At 40.5% G+C, this 19,303-nt stretch overlaps 1 protein-coding gene across 1 annotated transcript in view; it reads left to right on the forward strand.

Moving 5' to 3' along the window:
- The window catches only part of CCDC146 (coiled-coil domain containing 146), a 205,739-nt gene that overhangs the window by 29,214 nt on the left and 157,222 nt on the right, over positions 1–19,303 (forward strand). The window contains exon 2 of the mRNA XM_002712021.6: positions 483–649. Coding sequence (XP_002712067.3) covers positions 494–649 — 156 coding nt within the window. The 5' untranslated portion in view covers positions 483–493. The remainder of the gene's footprint in view (positions 1–482; positions 650–19,303) is intronic.

Consider the following 19,303-nt stretch of genomic DNA (forward strand, 5'->3'; position numbering starts at 1 on the left):
CTTCTCTGGACTTGGCTCCTCAACATGTTTCCTGTTTCTGCCCAGCCTCACCTTGCCTATGCCCATGTCTTAGCCTAGCTATTGGCTTAGATTTTTCCCAAAATAATTGCAATTAACTTTGCATTATACTTTCAGGATAAGGGTTCTATTTGTTTATCGGTTCAATAAACAGCAACTGAGTGCCTATACAATAGTGCTCTTCTCCTTGTAAGAAGAGCTCATCTTCTAGGTATTTGTTCCATTTTCCAGTGAATGCAACAGTAGCCCACTTTTTAAAATTAAAATTACTGATTTGAGAGCAGCAATAGAGAGCGTCTTTACAACAAAGCAGACTTTTATAACAAGAAAGTTATAGCTTGGCTGTGTGGACTTAAAGTTTCATTGTAGAATGGCTTGTGCCAGTTGAGTTTTGCTTCATATTTTCCATTAATTTTCCTTTATGGCATTCCTAAATCACTAAAAACGGAATGACTTTATTTTAGGATTGTGGAAAATGGAGGAGAGTATCACAGACACAGAAAAAGAAGAGGAGGAGAAAGATAAAAAGGATCAGGAAGACCCCATTTATGCCATACTGCCTACAACCAACATTCAAGATGAGCGGCTTGTTGACTTAGCAGAAACTCCTGCTTTCATTTTCCTGCATGAGGTATTTTTTTTAATCTATTACTGTAGTAAAAAAGGAATCATCCCCTACCTAAAAATTTGAATGAAGCCAGTATCAGTATCAAAATTCTTTATTGGGTATATCCTATAGGCAATACGAGCGTTTAAAAACATTTCAAAATGACAGTTTCTCTGACTTTTCTTCCAAGAGCTTCTCAAGTTTTGTGAACAAATGCAGTAGTGCAGGTTCTTACACTTTTCTTTAAAAGTAAATATTTGCATGCATGGAGTTAGTTAAATACATTTCATAGGTTGGTACATGAAATAAAAAAGATTTTTAAATTAGCATATATGCCACATTTTCTTGGATGAAATAAAGACAAAAGATCTTGCCATAGCATGAAAGAAAGACTATACGTTTCCCTAGCTCAATAGAGGGACTGCAGAGAAGCACTGAGACTGCCTTCTCCTACCAACAAAGAAGCAAAAGGGCAACCTGGTAAATTACACTTCCTCAGGGTCTGATTTTTTAAAAGCACGGTGAACACTTAGGAAATAACTATACACAACAAGAGCTTTAAGAAGGGATAATTGACCTAGGACCGGCACTGTAGCACAGCAGGTCAAGCCAACACTTGTGACGGCGGTTTCCTACATCAGAGCACCAGTTTGAGCCCTGGCTACTCAGCTTCTGATCTGGCTTCCTCCTACTGCATTTGGGAGGCAGCAGATGATGAAGTGCCTGGGCCTCCGCCACCAATGTGGGAGACCAGATGGAGCTCCTGACTCCTGGCTTCAGCCTGGCCCAGCCTTAGCTGTTGCAGCCATTTTGGGGAGTAAATATACAGATGAGAGCTCTCTCTCTCTGTCTCTCTGACTCTCTGTCTCTGTCTCTTTGACTCTCCTCTCTCTCCCTCTCCCCCTCCCCTGTCTACTCGCCTCTCTCCCGTTCTCTGCTTCTCCTCTCTCACCCTCTCCCTCCCACTATTGCTCTGCCTTTCATATAAATAAAATTTTTAAAAGATAACAACTCTCTCTCTGCCTCTCCTCTCTCTCTGTAATGCTGAATTTCAAATAAAATAAATAAATCTTTAAGAAAAAAAAAGCTAATAACTGACCACATATGCTTGTCATGATTTAGTACTATATTTGAGAAGATGGTTTTGGGCATATCTGAATTCCCGACTATTAACCTATGTGCATATAATTCAATGAAACAGTCTAAGAAATTTGATAGTCATAGTGAAAACAAGCTTTAAAAAAGTCATGAAGCAAATCAGAATTTATTCAAAACCAAGAGGCAAAATCAAGTCAGAATACAATCTAGTAAGAAAGTAATTTTTAAAATGATATGATCGTATATGTATGTAGATAAGGATACTTCAAAAGTCTGAAAAAAGTGTGCTGAAAAGATAGCACATATTTTCCATGAAGTTTATTGAAGACCATGAATTTTTAGAAGGAATATCACAGACACGATGTAATGGTTACCTCAATTATCCAAGATCAGGTGCAAATGGTGTTGACTTGTCCCATTGCTGGTGTTGTTAACCTTGATCACTTGGTGAAGGTGTTGAGTGCAAGGTTTTTCTTCTCTCCATAATTATTATTTATCTGTTTGATATTAATAAGAACTTTCTGGGGGAGATACTCTGAGACTATGTAAGTGTCTTCTAAAATTTTCATATATTAGTTCTGTATCTATTGATGATTCTTGCCCACATGGGTTATTAGGATGGTTGCCAAGTGGTGAGGTTTTTTTTTCTTTCTTTTTTAAATTTTTTTCTCTTTTATTTATTTTTTTAAAGATTTATTTTATTTATTTGAAAGATAGAGTTAGAGAGAGAGTTAGAGACAGAGAAAGGTCTTCCATCCTCTGGTTCACTCTCCAGATGGCCGCAACGGCTGGAGCCGTGCTGATCTAAGCCAGGAGCTTCTTCCGGGTCTCCCACGTAGCTGCAGGGGCCCAAGGACTTGAGCCATCTTCTACTGCTATCCCAGGCCATAGCAGAGAGCGGGATCGGAAGAGGAGCAGCCGGGACTAGAACCGGCGCCCATGTGTGCTTTAACACGCTGCGCCACAGCATTGGCCCCATGTGGTGATGTTCTTATTCCATCACTCCTTCTGCGTTTATTAAGTGGTTCCCTACTGTAAGGAAGAACTTCCTTTTCTTTCATATTGATTTCATTTGTGTGATTATCATTGTGGGTTTATGGGTTATTTATTCTGTGGGCTATGATTTGTTGCTGCTGTTGTTATTCACTTTGATACTCTAATAACCACAGATTTGTCCAGTGTATATCTCTTTAAGTAGGTTCATTTTCCTTTCAAAGCACCCCCGTGATTCTTTGTGCACGTGTTCCAGGTTTATCTTGTGTTTTCTCTGCTCCAGCCTTGGAATCAGCTGCTTCTTGGAAGATCTCTCTTTCCTTAAAAAATGTGTTTGGAAACTAAGATGTCAGTGCTGGGAATGATCATTGCTATGGATATATCACTGCTTCTGAACCCTCTCACCAGATCCAGCTAGGATCTAGATGCAGGAATACTTGTAGTCACACAAATTTAAATGTCTACATCTCTCTCTCTTTCTCTCTCTCTCTCTCTCTCTCTCTTTCTCTCTCTCTCTCGGTGATCAGGATTCTCTATATCTGGCAAAACCTATCCTATGTCCAACTTTGCAACAGGGTTTCTACTTCTATAACACTACCCTTAATAATTCAATAAGTGTACTTAATATAGCTGCTACCAAAGAGGTTGTGTCAGCATACACTCACGATTTTTAGGTCTGACCTAAGTTGTTTGAAAAAGATTTGTGCCCCATCCCTGCTGACCTCCCAAATGTTGTCTCCCTGGGTGGCTGGATGAAATACAGCCTACTTGTTTCTTATCCAACTGACTCCAAATCAGCACACAGCGGCTGATCATGATGAGACTTAAAGGTCAACACCAGTTGTATAAATAAGAGCCTTCCTTGCATAGCCAATCCACAACACCTGCAGGAAAGCCCAAGCTATAAGGCCCATGGACCTCCAGTCAGGCGTAGGTGTGCGGGTCCTCTCTCTCACTCTTACTCCTCACCCGCTGGTCCGACTTCTTACCATATCTGGTCTTCTCATGGCGCCCCACACCCACCCCCATCAGCACCTTCACCTCTCTGGGTTATGTAAGTAATACATTTCTTCTATTTCATGTGTTTTGGTTTCATTTCCTCTTTATGTCTTGCCTGACCTATACCCAGTCGGCCTCCTTACACCTGCCCCCACACAATTTTGTTTCTAATTGACATCTGTAGCTTTGGTTTCTATTTCTTTTCACATTCCTTCAAGATATGCAGGTCTTACCAGTTTCTAAGCTATTGTATATAAAATTGACCTCCTTCTGTTTGTCTAAGCAGGCACTCTGGCTGCAGAACAGCCAGAGTTCAGAGTAAAGCGTTGCTGTCTTCACTCTTGGCTTCTCTCAGCAGAGACACCTGAAGACCAAATTAAAAAGAAACAAAACCAGTAAAAATAACAATTTGAATTTATTTACTTCTAGAAAAAGTAATACTTTATACTAACAGTAAAAGTTACATGGATTTTTTTAAGCCAAAGATAAAAAAGCACAAAAGCTTTTTTTTTTTTTAAAAAATCAAAGAACTTAGGTCAATTTCTCACGTCTACTGATCATCAGTCTAACAATTTTAAATGTTTCAGGATCTCTCAGTACATCTACTTGCACAACTTAGTTATAAATCATTGACTATGACAAACCTCTGATAAAATAGAGATATTAGAACTGACAGTAATAGAATCAAGGAATTATCTTATGTACTTTTTGAGTAGTATCAGCATAACAATCTTACTGCGTGAGAACTAATCCTCAAAGCAGCCAGATATTGAAGAACAAATTACTGCTGGCTTCAGCTTTTAAAAACATTATTTATTTGAAAGATATTTGGTCTGCTGGTTCACTCCCTAAATGTCTCCAACAGCTGGGACCTGGCTGGGCCAAAGCTAGGAACTCAATGTGGGTTTCTTAACGTGGGTGGCAGGAACCCAAGTACTTGACCCATCACCTGCTGCCTCCCAGGATACATGTTAGCAGGGAGCTGGAAGTGGAGGCAAGACTCAAACCCAGGCACTCTTGTATAGGATGTAGGCATCCCAAGCAGCATCTTTACCACTATGCCAAATGGCTGCACTGGCTTCAATTTTATTGCTATATTAAGCAACATTAATATATTTTTTTCTAATTGACACCTATATTTTCTTTTTTGACAGGCAGAGTTAGTGAGAGAGAGAGAGAGAAAGGTCTTCCTTCCGTTGGTTCACCCCCCAAATGGCCAACACTGCTGGTGTGCTGCGCCGATCCAAAGCCAGGAGCCAGTTGCTTCTCCTGGTCTCCCATGAAGGTGCAGGGCCCAAGCACTTGGGCCATCCTCAACTGCCTTTCTGAGCCACAGTAGAGAGCTGGACTGGAAGAGGAGCAGCCGGGACAGAATCCGGCACCCCAACCGGGACTAGAACCCAGGGTGCCGGCGCTGCAGGCAGAGAATTAGCCAAGTGAGCCGCGCCGCCAGCTGACACCTATATTTTCTAGTTTTTTAACAGTCCCCCAAGATATATGGGTCTTACACATTTTTAATGTATTTAAAGTTATTCTCCTTGAGTTCATCTAAACAGAAGCTATTTCTGCAGAATCCAAAATTCAGATTGCAAAAGTCCAGGAATCCACTTCCAAAGGTCCAGATGCTTGACTTCACTCTCAAAGAACCAGAAGCTGCTTACAGCATATATTGTTATTAATGCTATTTGCACAATTGGTCCAACACTCCTGAGTTGCGGGGAAAAAAAAATGTCATGCTGTCATCTCCTATAGCTTATAGAATGTGTTCAGTGTGGCATTTATAGCCCTCTGCAGTTTGGACTCAGACTCCTTTTATAACCTAATCTCTCAGTCAAACCCTCATGGTCTTCTGTTTATGCTGCTCCCTGTGGGAGGGACAGTCCTATATTTGGAGGTAATTAATTCAGATGTCTAGGGAAACAGGTATAAATTCAAAATAGATGACATAGGGTATTGGCTGTCCACAAAACTTCCTAGTTGTGTTGCCTCTGAAAAGATTGTGCAAAGTGAACTAATAATAAAATGGTTGCATGGACCACATTTTGCAACCCCTACATCTGTTCCTACAGCTCCAGAACCTAGCTTAATTCCCATGTCCTTTAGGAAACTGCCTGGGCAGCCAGCTCCCAGGGTTTTCTCCAACCTCTTGACTCTTGCAGCATTTGTAGACTTTACGTATCACTTAGGGCTTAGCCGTGAACATGCAGTTATTGAATATCTTATCGGAAAAGGCTTTGCCTAGAAAATTGAGTTCCCCACCTGCATTATGATCACAATAAGCAATAAGATCAAAAGGAACTATGCTGTGTTGATTTGCTCTCTAGAGTGAATATTCAAAGTGGTACCTGGGGACCCTGCCACACAATTCCCGTCAATGGACTTGAGTGAGTTAGTACCAGACACTTGTGCCTTGACTGCCCAGCCAAAGGGCCAGACACACCACAGATTTGACTTATTCCAGGAAAAATTTGATCCTATCCTAATTTTCTTTCTATACTTTTTTTATCAATACATATAATAAAGCTCATAGATAGTGTACAGCTCAGTGAATTTTGACCAACATGTTTAGAACTGAATTTGTGAGTCTTCCTAGAAAGTCCTAATTCTCCTCCTGTGTTCTGCTTGTCAGTTTGAGACTTAAACATCTCCTCTAAATTTCCTTTTTTTTTTTTTTTTTTACTGCCATATTTCTAGTTAGGTCAAGATGTATTTCCAGCAACCCAGAGATCTGAGACCCTTCCTAGTCATTGCTCCAACCAAAGATAACTAATATTCTGATTTATTATCATATGTTAGTTTGCTTTTTCTTGAACATAATAAAAATGGAATTACACTGTATGTTTTTGTCTTTTGCTCATCATTGTATATGAGATTCATTAATAGCATTGTATATGACAATGGTTTAAATTTTTTATTGCTGCATAGTATCTTATGATTGTGCACACTTTGTACTTATGAATTCATTTATCTTTGGTGTATACCTAGGAGTGGGATTACTATATTATGGTCCTATTAGAGACCATCTGACATTTTTCCAAACAGATACCAACATGTACTCTGATGGCCATCATGTTAGATGCTGTCACACATCCAGGGTTAGCATAAGTTACAGATTTCATGGAATTCCCCGAGTTAAGATTTCTGCTTCTATCTGTATATCCTTATGTAAAGTAGCTCTGGTTTATAAATGTAATTTCAGTTGTCAAGAGTCAGTGTATCAGATGTTGAACTTTACCAAGACTTGGAAGCCATAAAACCTTTTCTGTCTTAATGCTATGAGTCAAAAATGAAAACATTATTTTGCCTAAGCTTTTTGGCTCTTTGCTTTCCAGCCAGAGCCAGCTGACTCCTCCTCTTCATTTTCTGCAAATTATTCCTGACCTAACCATTGATAATTCTTTGGTCTGTAAACTTAGCCACGGGCTGGAGTAAATGACAGTCCAGGAGGGGAGCCGGTACTGTGGTACAGTGAGTTAAGCTGCCATCTGCAGCACCTGCATCCCATATGGGCACTGGTTCAAGTCCCGGCCACTCCACTTCCGATCTAGATCCCTGCTAACACACCTGGGGAAGCAGCAGAAGATGGGCCAGGTCCTTGTGCCCCTGCCACCCACATGGGAGTCCTGCATAGAGCTCCTGGCTTCAGTCTGGCTCATCACTGGCCATTACAGCCATTTGGGGAATGAACCAGTGGATGGAAGACCTGTCTCGCTCCCTCCCTCCCCCCTCCTTCGCAGTGTAAAACTCTGCCTTTCAAATAAATAAGTAAATAAAATATTTAAAAAAAAAAAAACCCAGGAGGATTTATAAGCTCAGAAGTGAGCACAGACATTGGAGGAAAACACTAAGGAAACAAAAGTGAGAAAGTAGAGTGTGGAGTGTACAAGTAATTGTGGCTGAGTAGATGAAGATTCAATTCATTGATATGTGACTTTTCACTAAAGCAGGTTATATCTAAAATCATGAACTGTTGGGCTTCTTAATGTGTAATACACAGCAGTATTTGTATTCAAGTTTTAGCTGCATGTCAGAGGTGATAAGAATTGAGAAACCAAGTTTGTGAAGCCTAATGGTAGACAGAAAGTTGTAACCCTTTTAACCAGTATGTGTGCTACACTTACCATGTGCCAGGCACTAGGGGATGTTTACTGCTGTCCTTACTAAAGCTCTGAGATCAAATTTATCCCTTCAACAAATTTAAATTTTATTTAAGTTATACAAGTTTCATGCATTTCATACATACAGATTAAGGAACATAGTAATACTTCCCACCCCACCCTCCCTCCTGCCCACACTCCATCCTTTCTTCATCCTCCCCCTCCCATTCCTACTCTTAATTTTTACAAACATCTATTTGCCATTTACTTAATGATCATAAAGTTAACCCTATGCTAAGTAAGAGTAGAACAAAGACTATGGAGAAAAAAAATTGTTCCTCAGCCAAAGAGACAAGGACTGTAAACAATCATTGGATCTCAAAATGTCCATTTCACTCCAATATATTACATTTCAGGAGCTCTATTAGTTACCAACTCCTTTTTTACCTCGAGTGTTTCCCACCTGCTGGTTTATGCTGGGTATTGTGGGGATTCATAGGCTTAAAGCACACAACTGGTTCTTACTCTTCAGAAGGTTGATTTGGGGATGAGAAGCTTGAAGCGTTAAAGGTCAGCCACCTCTGGTGTGGATGTAGGAGGTGCAAACAGTGTTGCTGGAATTGAAGGGAAGGATCAAGCTCTGTTGGGTAAGGTGAGCAGGAGAGGAGCCCTGAAGACAATGAGAGGAGACAGCCCACTCAGGTCTGTGGGGTCCACTGTGAGTCACTTTTCTATTAAGCTTTACCCACAGCCATACACACGCATACTTGGATTAACTTTCCCCAGATGACCCCAAGTTACCTCAACCAAACACACTCCAAACTAAATTCATTTGTTCTTCCAAACCTGACTCTCCTCCTGCATTCTGTCAGGCAAACACATATTATCTCTTGTTACTGTCTCCTGGCTTTATCTTCTCTCCATTCCCACACCTTTCCAGTGAGAACCATTTCTTGTGGTCAAGGTCAGATGAGAAGAGAAGTTGAACGCGGCAGTGGCAGCTTGGTATGGCGTATATTTAAGCACAGTCTAGTTATGCAAAGGTGCTTCCTTGGTTTACCTAACTCAATACTTCTGAAGTTATTTTTCACTGGAATATGTATATACTCAAAGTATACCTAATTTTTATCCATTTGGTTCTCCTAATGCTGGTATCTGATAAATCTTGGAATTTACCCAAAGGAATTTAAATTGGCAAACAAAAAAGCGGTCTGCACCCTAATGTTTATTGCAGCTCAATTCACAATAGCTAAGACCTGGAACCAACCTAAATGCCCATCAACGGTAGACTGGATAAAGAAATTATGGGATATGTACTCTTTAGAATACTATACCACAGTAAGAAACAACGAAATCCGGTCAAAATGGAGGAATCTGGAACACATCATGCTGAGTGAAATAAGCCAGTCCCAAAGGGACAAACACCATATGTTCTCCCTGATCGGTGACAACTGACTGAACACCAAAAAGGAAACCTGTTGAAGTGAAATGGACACTATGGGAAACGGTGACTTGATCAGCATAGCCCTGACTGTTAATGAACAACTTAATACATTATCCCTCTTAGTAGTTTTTTTGTCTGTTCTACTTAATATGACTGGTTTAATTCTGTAATTAATACACAGTTATTCTTAAGTGTTGAAATTTAACTGAAATGTGATCCCTGTTAAACATAAGAGTAGGAATAAGAGAGGGAAGAGATGTACAATTTGGGATTTGCTCAAGCTGACTTGCCCCAAATGGTAGAGTTAGAAACATACCAGTGGATTCGAATTCAATCCCATCAAGGTGGCATGTACCAATGCCATCTCACCAGTCCAAGTGATCAATTTCAGTTCACAATTGATCATAATGAAAGGACTAAGAGTCAAAGGAAGCACATAAACAAGTCTAGTACCTGCTAACACTAACCGATAGAATAAATAAAGGGGAGAGTGATCCAACATGGGAAGCGAGATACTCAGCAGACTCATAGAATGGTGGATGTCCTAAACAGCACTCTGGCCTCAGAATCAGCCCTAAAGGCATTCCGATCTGGCTGAAAAGCCCATGAGAGTATTTCAGGCATGGAAAGCCAAGACACTCTGGCAAAAAAAAAAAAAAAAAAAAAAAAAAAAAAAAAAAAAAAAAACACCCTAAATGAAAGATCTCTGTGAGTGAGATCCCAGTGGAAAGAACAGGTCTTCAAAGAAGGAGGTACCTTTCTCTGAAGGGAGGAGAGAACCTCCACTTTGACTATGACCTTGTCTAAACAAGATAAGAGTTGGTGAACTCAAAAGGCTTCCATAGCCTTGGAAACTCATGACTGGTGCATAGGGAGATTACTGATGCCATAAACAGGAGTGTCAATTTGTAAAGTCAACAACAGGAGTCACTGTGCACTTACTCCTCATGTAGGATCTCTGTCCTTAATGTGCTGTACATTGAGACTTAATGCTATAATGAGTACTCAAACAGTATATTTCGCTTTGTGTTTCTATGGGGGTGCAAACTGTTGAAATCTTTACTTAATGTATACTAAACTGATCTTCTGTAAAAAAAAAAAAAATTATCAATTCCCAACTTGACTCTCACTGGGATTAAACATGACAATAGGTCTGATCTGATTTCATCATCATTTAAAAAAATCACATATTATTTTTCACTTTATGTTTGTGTGGGAACAAACTGTTGAAATCTTTACTTAATGTATGCTAAACTGATCTTCTGTATATAAAGAGAATCGAAAATGAATCTTCATGTGAATGGAAGGGGAGAGGGAGTGGGAAAGGGGAGGGATGCGGGTGGGAGAGACGATATGGGGGGAAGCCAATGTAATCCATAAGCTGTACTTTGGAAATTTATATTCATTAAATAAAAGTTAAAAAAAATGTTCAATTGCTGAAAATGTCAGTGCTTTTCTGAGGCTATTAATGCTTCATTCACTCTCTAGGCAGGAACTTTTACAGTTATTTATGAATTTCTTGAGCTGATCCTAATGAAATTCAAAATATTTTTAAGGAAATATATTTCTTAAATACCTTAATTAAACAAGTAATTGGTTACAAAGGTAGAAATACTCCCCACCTCAAGAAGCTTACAGTCAGGCTTGTTTCAAGTCTATAACTTCTTTTCTGTTCCCTATAGAATCACTATCAAAATTTTGAGATACAATTTCCATCTTAAAGAATCTGATGATTAAGGCTTGCTCTGGGCTACACAGCTAGACGAAACCAGAAGGGAAATCAATTTCTGTCTCCTACCTTCATATGCTTTTCACTTGACATTGCTCACTTGACATACACATATTTAAACATTACCATTTTAGGATTTTACAAGTGGAGTTTAAAAAATAAACTATTTATTAAAATAGTAAATATTTATTAATAAATTATATTACACAATATAGATATTAAAGTAATTTTAAAACAAAAGACAAATATGTAATGCTGTTATTTAAACATTTATTAGCTTTCATAGCCTTTTCTTAGTTGTCTTACCTCACTAATAGCAGTACTTAGAGGAGGTCCTTTGAAAACTTTTTAAAATCTGTCTATAAATCTTGCTACTATTGGCATGTTTTTTTTTTCAACTTTTATTTAATATAAATTTCCAAAGTACAACTTTTGAATTATAGCGGCTTTCCTCCCCCCAACTTCTCTCCCACCCACAACTATCCCATCTCCCACTTTCTCTCCCATCCTATTCTTCAAAAGATTCATTTTCAATTATCTTTATGTACAGAAGATCAACTTAGTATATACTAAGTAAAGATTTCAACAGTTTGCACCCACACAGACACACAAAGTATAAAGTACTGTTTGAGTACTAGTTATACTGTTAATTCACATAGTACAACACATTAAGGATAGAGATCCTACATGGGGAAAAAGTGCACAGTGACTCCTGTTGTTGATTTTAAAATTGACACTCTTAATTATGATGTCGGTAATCACCTGAGGCTCTTGTCATGCGCTGCCAAGGTTATGGAAGCCTCTTGAGTTCACCAACTCCAATCTTATTTAGACAAGGTCATAGTCAAAGTGGAAGTTCTCTCCTCCCTTCAGAGAAAGGTACCTCCTTCTTTGATGGTATTGGCATGTTTTTTTTAACTTCTCCTTAGATATCCAGAATAATTTTTCAAGATTTTACATGTCTGTCAAGAAAATTATTTATGGTTGACCAGACAACAGAGAAAAGGTTTGTTATTTCCATAAGTTTTGCAGTTGCTAACAGTGGAGTGAACTTAAAGCCTTTCTAGTGTGGGAGATGGCCTTGGGATGTTCCAGGAATACACTTAAATATCTGAGGCATTGACATAACTGCTACCTGACCCGGTCATAAAGGTTAAAGATTTATACTGGGGTTACAAGTGGTATTCCACTCTGCAAAGTAGACCAACACCCCTCAATTTCCTCAGTCATATTGTAGACTGCAGAGGAGTTCAGGGTAAGAGATGAAGATCCTGTGTTAGGATGTTCTTACGCTTAACTCCTTTGAAATGATAAACACAAAGATTGGTTGGGATTTGGCAGTCTTGTCAGAAAAACTGCACTCTCAACAGGCTGTGGTTAAGGACCAAGGCAGTCAGAAGAACGTTGAGAATGAGGGGCAGAGAATTGATTGTTCCTCTGCCTCCTAACTGTGAAGTCCCCTTTCTTTACTCATTCTGGGATTGTCTACTGAGCATCTCTACCGTGCCAGACCCAGGGCGAGGAGGAAGATGATGACGTGCCTGCCCCACTCTCTGTGGCCCATCTGTCCCATCTGTGTGGTGTATTTTCCTCTCTTCTTTCATCTTTGTCTAGCTCATTGTGGACATAATGAGGATGTGGTTTGTGTGTGCACGTGCATGTCTGTTTATTTTTAATCCCCTCTTTTTCTTCACTGATGCTTTGACCACTGTAGTAGTAACTTGACTACATATTAAAAATAACATCAACTTGGATGCTGGTTTTGAAATAGTCACTCTGAACTGATGTCTTGTTAAAATAAGGATTCGAGAAATAATTGATGGCATTGTTTTCTCCTTTAACAAAGAAAGCTCTTAAGGGAGGAAAGTAGATGAGCTTTTGGAAGCTGGCGGCTGGCTCTCAGAAGAGAATGTGCATCTTGCAGAAGTCTAGCTGTAGTGACCCAGGAACTATCTGACTGTAGTGAGAACTGAAGATGGATGCCCGAGGCTAAAGTACCATGTACTCTTTTCAATTAAGGTGTAGCTCCAGGTGGGTGGGGAATAGGACTCTTGTCTGTTGTGTAGATTCTTGGGGACATAAATGGAAGGGAACAGGATGGGGAATTTGGCCATCTGGTGAGTGGATTTACACATGATATGAGTTAAATGAGTCAGCAGGAAATCAACACCAGAAAAATCAGCTAAGGCGAGATAGTCAGAGTTGTGTTGGGCAAGCAAGGTCAATGGTCGAGCAATGAGTTGCAAGCCGACTAGGAAGTTAAAGAACAGGTTATCAGGGACCCAGGTAGTAGTTTATCAAACATGGAGTTTAGATTTTTTAAAGCTGTTTTAAATATTTAATATGTAAGATGTGTATACAATGTAAAATTCAACAGGTGTAGAACAGTATACAATGAAACAAAGTCAGGCTCCCACTCTATTGCACATCCTAAAACTGCCTCCCATAAGGCAATTGCCATTTCTTTTGGGGGATTTATTTATTTGAAAGGCAGAGTAACAGAGAGGGAAGGGAAGGGAGAGAGACATTCCACCCTCTGGGTCACTCCTCAAATGACTGCTAAAGTTAGGGCTGAGCAAGGTTGAAGCTAGGAGCCAGGAATCCTATCCATGTCTCCCATGTGGGTGGCAACAGATCAAATACTTGAACCATCATCTGTTGCTTCCCAGGTGCATTGGCCGGGAGCTGAACTAGAAGTGGAGTAGCTGGAACTTGAGCAAGCACTGTGATATGGGATACCAGCTTCCTAAGCAGTAGCTCAACCTGCTGCACCACAACACCCCCCAAAAATAATTAATAATCTCTTATATGGCCTTACAGAAAGATATGCACAGATGAGTGATAGTATAATAGATGCTTTTTTCACATACACATGTATCTTATATCCTTTTAATTGTTTGATTAGATTTCAATGCAGGAATAGAATACTTAATTAATCCAGTTTCTTATTACAAGATACTTAAGTCATTTTCTTTTTCAAATTTTTAGATATTTTTAACTGACACATAAAAAGTATACATTCTTACAGGGTATTGTGTGATTTTTCTATATATGTATACACTGTATAATGAAAAGTAGTTATCTAAGTCAATTTCAGTCTTCTGCTCTTTTAATGATATACTGAATAACTTTATATACCCTGCATTACACACTGGAAAAATCATGAAAAGGACAGGTTGCTCATGGTGGGATTGCTGGGTCAATTTTTTTCTTTTTTTTAACTTTTATTTAGTAAATATAAATTTCCAAAGTACAGTTTATGGATTACAATGGTTTTTTCCCCCCATAATTTCCCTCCCACCCGCAACCCTCCCATCTCCCACTCTCTCTCCCATTCCATTCACATCAAGATTCATTTTCAATTATCTTTATATACAGAAGATAATTTAGTATATATTAAGTAAAAATTTCATCAGTTTGCACCCACACAGAACATAAAGTGTTAAATACTGTTTGAGTACTAGTTATAGCATTAATTCACATTGAACAACACATTAAGGACAGAGATCCTACATCAGGAGTAAGTGCACAGTGACTCTTGTTGTTGACTTAACAATTGACACTCTTGTTTATGGCATTGGTAATCTCCCTAGGCTCTTGTCATGAGCTGCCAAGGCTATGGAAGTCTTTTGAGTTCGCCGACTTCGATCTTATTTAGACAAGGTCATAGTCAAAGTGGAAGTTCTCTCCTCCCTTCTGGCTTATTTTTAAAACTGGCTCATTTTTTAAAACTCTCTGATTATGATTAAAATATACTGTCAATCAGTTCTGAGTATACAGTTTAGTAGTGCAGAGTATCTTCACACTGTCATGCAGCCAACCTCAAACATTTTTATATGCAAAACTGATACTGTAAACCATTCAACAATGACTCCCCAGCCCTCCCTCCCCTGATCCTTGGCCACTGCTATCCTACTTTCTGTTTTCACTAATGTGACTGCTCTAGATATCCTCAATCATGCAATATTTCTATTTGCCATCTGGCTAATTTCATTTAGGATAATGTCATCACTGTTCATCTGTGTTGTAGCATGTATCAGATTTCCCTTGTTAAGACTGGATAAGGCTCATAAATCATTGTGTTTTTATACCACATATCAAGTTGTGGGTTGATTTCTCCTCTTGGCTATTTTGAATGTTGCTGTGATGAACATGGGTATATGAATATCTCTTCAAGATCCTGTTTTCAGGGGCAGGCAATTGGTCTAGTGGTTAAAAGCCAGGTTGGGAAGTCTGACCTGTATGTGAGTGTCTGATTCAATTCCTGTTTCAACTCCTGACTGTAGCTTCCATCCAGTGCAGAACCTTGGATGCAGTGGTGATGATTCAAGTAATTGGTTTCAGGAGATCTGGATTGACTCTGGGTTCCTGGCTTCGGTCTAGTTCAATCCTGGCTGTTGCTGCTGTTTGGAGAGTGAGCCAGTGAGTGGGAGATATCTCCCCTCCCCTCCCCTTCCCTCCCCTCCCCTCCCCTCTCAGATAAATGAAGCTTTAATAAAGTACTATTTTCAGTTGTTTTGGGCATATATTCAGAAGTGAGATTGCTAGATCATGGGTGCATATATAAAAATTCTGATATGGACAGGCATTTGGAACAGTGGTTAAGATGCTACTTGGACTCCTGCTTTCATATAGGAGCACCTGGGTTCAAGTCCTGGCTCTGTTTCCAATTCTAGGTTCCTGTTAATGTGCTCCCTGGGAGGCAACAGATTATGACATGAGTACTTAGGTCCCTGTCACCCACATGGGAGACTAAGATTGATTTGCAGGTTCCTGGCTTCAGCCCTGGCTGTTGTGTGCCCCTGGGGAATGAACCAGCCAGCAGATGAAAGATTTCTCTCTCTCTCTCTCTCTCTCTCTCTCTCTCTCTCTCTCTCTCTGCCTTTCAATGAAATAAGAGGTTTCTTTTTATCACTGAAGTGCTCTCCCTAGAGGTTCTAACAATTTATGTTCCCGTTAACAATGAGGTTCTCTACTCAAAAAAGCAGCGTGTTCCACCTAAGTTTTTGAACTTTGTCACCGATAGGAGCAAATGAATGTGAAATCCTGTCTTTGTCCATCATTTGACTTAAAATGAGTAAGGTGAAGCTCCTATTTTCATGTTTAAATCTGTTTTTAAAAATATAGGACATTGCTAGACAGTTTGAGTATAGGGTGGCTAGCAGAGGAGGAGATAACTTATTACAGTTCCCATGGCCTTGGGGGAGAGATGTGATATAGAGGAGAACTGGGGTTGTTCAGGAGCCAGAGGGAAAGGGAAAAACGGTGAGCAAGAGCCTTTACTGTGGTTTTCCATGTAGGACACAGGTGAAGCAGGATTGGCTGGTTTGAATGATTTGAGTGGGCTCTTGGGAACAGGAACTGCCCATGTTTGGTACTTGGCCTTGGTGTGATTTGAGCAAGTGAAGGTTTAGGTTCTGGGCTGGTTTGCATTTGAAAAATGTGCCCCCAGAAGAAGGGATGGGGTGCAACCAGGAAGGCAGGAAGCAAAGGCAAGGTGACTCAGACATAACATACTACCTACCCCTTGTCCAGAACAAGGTGGGTCCAGTGTGTGCGTAGGGCAGGTGGTAAAGGGTCAGTTCTGTCAAAGCTACTGACATGGTTAATACAGAGATCCATAAGCCTGCCCTTTTTTGTACATTCTGTTCACATTCTTTTTTTCTCTTTTCCACTGAGTAGTTTATTCTCTCTCTGATTCATGTGTTTCAAAAGTAGGGCTTTGTGTACACATTGCAAAAATCTCAGTTTATTGGCTTTCTTTTGAGTTTGCTTATGGTAGTATTCCCCCATAGGGAGCCTTTTTTTTTTTATGTGCTCGAAGTTTATTAATCTTCGTCACCTTCAGGGTTTGAACTCCTACTTAAAAAGACCTTTGTTACTCTGAGGTTATAAATCTGTTTCCTGTTTTTTCTCCTAGTGCCTTGATGGTTTGAGTCATTGCATTTTAACCTTTGTTCTAGCTGGCATAAATGTTGGTGTAAGGAGAAACCCAAAGGAGGTACCAGCAACAAGCTTAGAATCTAAGACCAAGTGCATTATCTTCCAGGGCAGAAGTTCCTCCCATTTGCCTATTTTTAGCCCGTACATACCCACCTGAAATGAGAAAGAAGGGGGCACAAGAATTTCTTGATGTGAAACTCCTGAATAAGAAGGCAAGAATGTCGCAGTCTGCTAAAGCTACGACTGAGAAAGAACAGGCTTGAAATATCCACCTTAAATCTTCATGGTTAAGGGGGAAATGTTTCTGATCAGCAATGGGTGGGAAAGTGGTTCGGTTCTGCATGTACTAGGGGTGCCGTCTTCAGCACATTGCTAAAGCTCTCAGAGCCTCGCTGTAGGTTCACAGTGCTGCTTCAGCTCACGGTCCCTTGGGGGTACCTCACTGCCTGCTGAGGTGGCTTCATCCTCCTTCTTCAGTTGCTTTTGTCATGGCTTTCCAGGGGAGATCTTACCCAGCAGCCACCTGCCTAGCCGACTTGGCAGCGAGAGATGTAGAGGTGAGGGCAGCTGGGGGAAAGTCCCTACACACAGTCCCCTGGGGCTGCACTGGCGAGACCCCATGCTCCATGCAGATAACTTGTGAGCTCAGTGTCCTGAGCCTTCTCGCTTCCTGCCTCAGAGCCCATCCCTGCACAGCCTAAAGGAAACACAGACCCCTTCCAGAAAGCCGTGGGGAGCAGCATGGCTGCCTGGCGTGTCCCTTAGGAAATGGAGCAGCGAGTTCCACAGCCCAGCAAGCGGCGAAAGTTCCTCCAATTCCTCATCCCCCTTCATTCCCTCTTCCCTCCCTTGCTCAGACCACATTTTTCCTCCCTGAATCTCCACCCATCTTCTCCTGATATCTTTGGCCCTTTCATTATGGTGTTGAGCAATCTTCCCAGCGCTTTCCAGTTTTCCTCCTGCTCCAGGATCCCAAGGTCGCCTCATGGGCCCCGGGGAACAGCACTGAGTCATCAAGAGGTAGCTGAGAAAGATTGTAGATGCTTCAATCCAAGTTGTTCTTTGCCCATCATAAGGATCAGTGTCATCTCCTTGACCTTACAGTCAAGTCCCCCTACAGGCTGATCTACCACTCGGCTCTCCCATTGTTAGGATCCCTTGCCACGTAGCCCACACTCCAGCCAAATTAGACACATCATTATTTTCCTAAGAAACTTCTGACTTTCTACCCTGCTGGTGCCTTTGCTTATCCTGTCCCCAAGCCCGAAGTCCCCTCCCTGCATCTGTGCTGCAGGATCTCGCTCATCCTTCAAGAGAGCTCAGGCTTGAAGCATCTCGCTTGCTGACAAAATGTCATCCCTTCTGCTTCTGTCACCTCTGCCTATGGTGCCAGTACCTTATGTCACTTTGTCTTCCCTGTTTTGTAAGCTAATCGGGACTCTGAGAGCAGGAAGCATATGTTATGCTTCTTGATAATCCTTGCAAACTGTCTTGCAAGTAGTGATGCCAAGCTTTGCAACAGAATGGATGCATGTAATGATCAGTAAAACCCTCTGCTAAAATACTCACACAATTGAGTCACTACTTGACAAAGCAGACTTAAGAGAGCAAGTTCTCAGTTTCTAAAGGCGTTTTTCACATCAAGTCAACCTAAATTTACAGTGACTTCAATGTATATAGAATCACTGTGCATCTATTTTCATTTTATTTTGCTGGCTAAGCCCCCAAAGGGCTATGCAATAGAAAGGCAATTGTTTTCAAGTATTGGGATTAGAAATCAAAACTAAACAAATCTTGTATGTGAAATTAAAGTCGGAACTCCAAGATGGAATAAAAGCAGAGCTATTCTAGTTGAACTGCGTGTCACACATGGTCCATTCTCTTGACTCCTTCTCTGACCCCTTTTCCCTCTGGGATGTTCTAGAAACCTGAGGATCACTAAGGACGTGGTCTGCAAATGTCTACTCTGGCAGTTCAGTATGTGAAATACCCACCCTGGATTCATCAGACAAGTTCGTCTTTCCTTTCCAACTCTCATAATCCCCCATGATACTGAGCCCTCTCTCAATGACTTAGAGTTGACTTGATCGAGGCATTGGAAAAAGCCTCGATCAGTATAGGATAGGAAGGAAGAAAAGTCACCATCATCAGCACCATCCATTTGTAAATGTTGCTCGCATTTTGAAAGAATTATCTACCAAAGGAAAATAAGAAATTTGGCAGGTGCACGAGAAGTCTGGGCTTCCAAAGACCTTCTTGAGTATTTTGTGCTTAAGCAGAATGTGTTCAGCAGTGCCTTCTGCCACGTAACCATGGAGTAAAATAGTGTTTGGGGGAGCATAGGAACTTGTTTGCCTTTTCTGTCAGAATAGTTA

This window comes from Oryctolagus cuniculus, chromosome 3 (assembly GCF_051225735.1).
Source record: "Oryctolagus cuniculus isolate XC-2025 breed Fujian yellow rabbit chromosome 3, ASM5122573v1, whole genome shotgun sequence".
Taxonomy (NCBI): Eukaryota; Metazoa; Chordata; class Mammalia; order Lagomorpha; family Leporidae; genus Oryctolagus; species Oryctolagus cuniculus.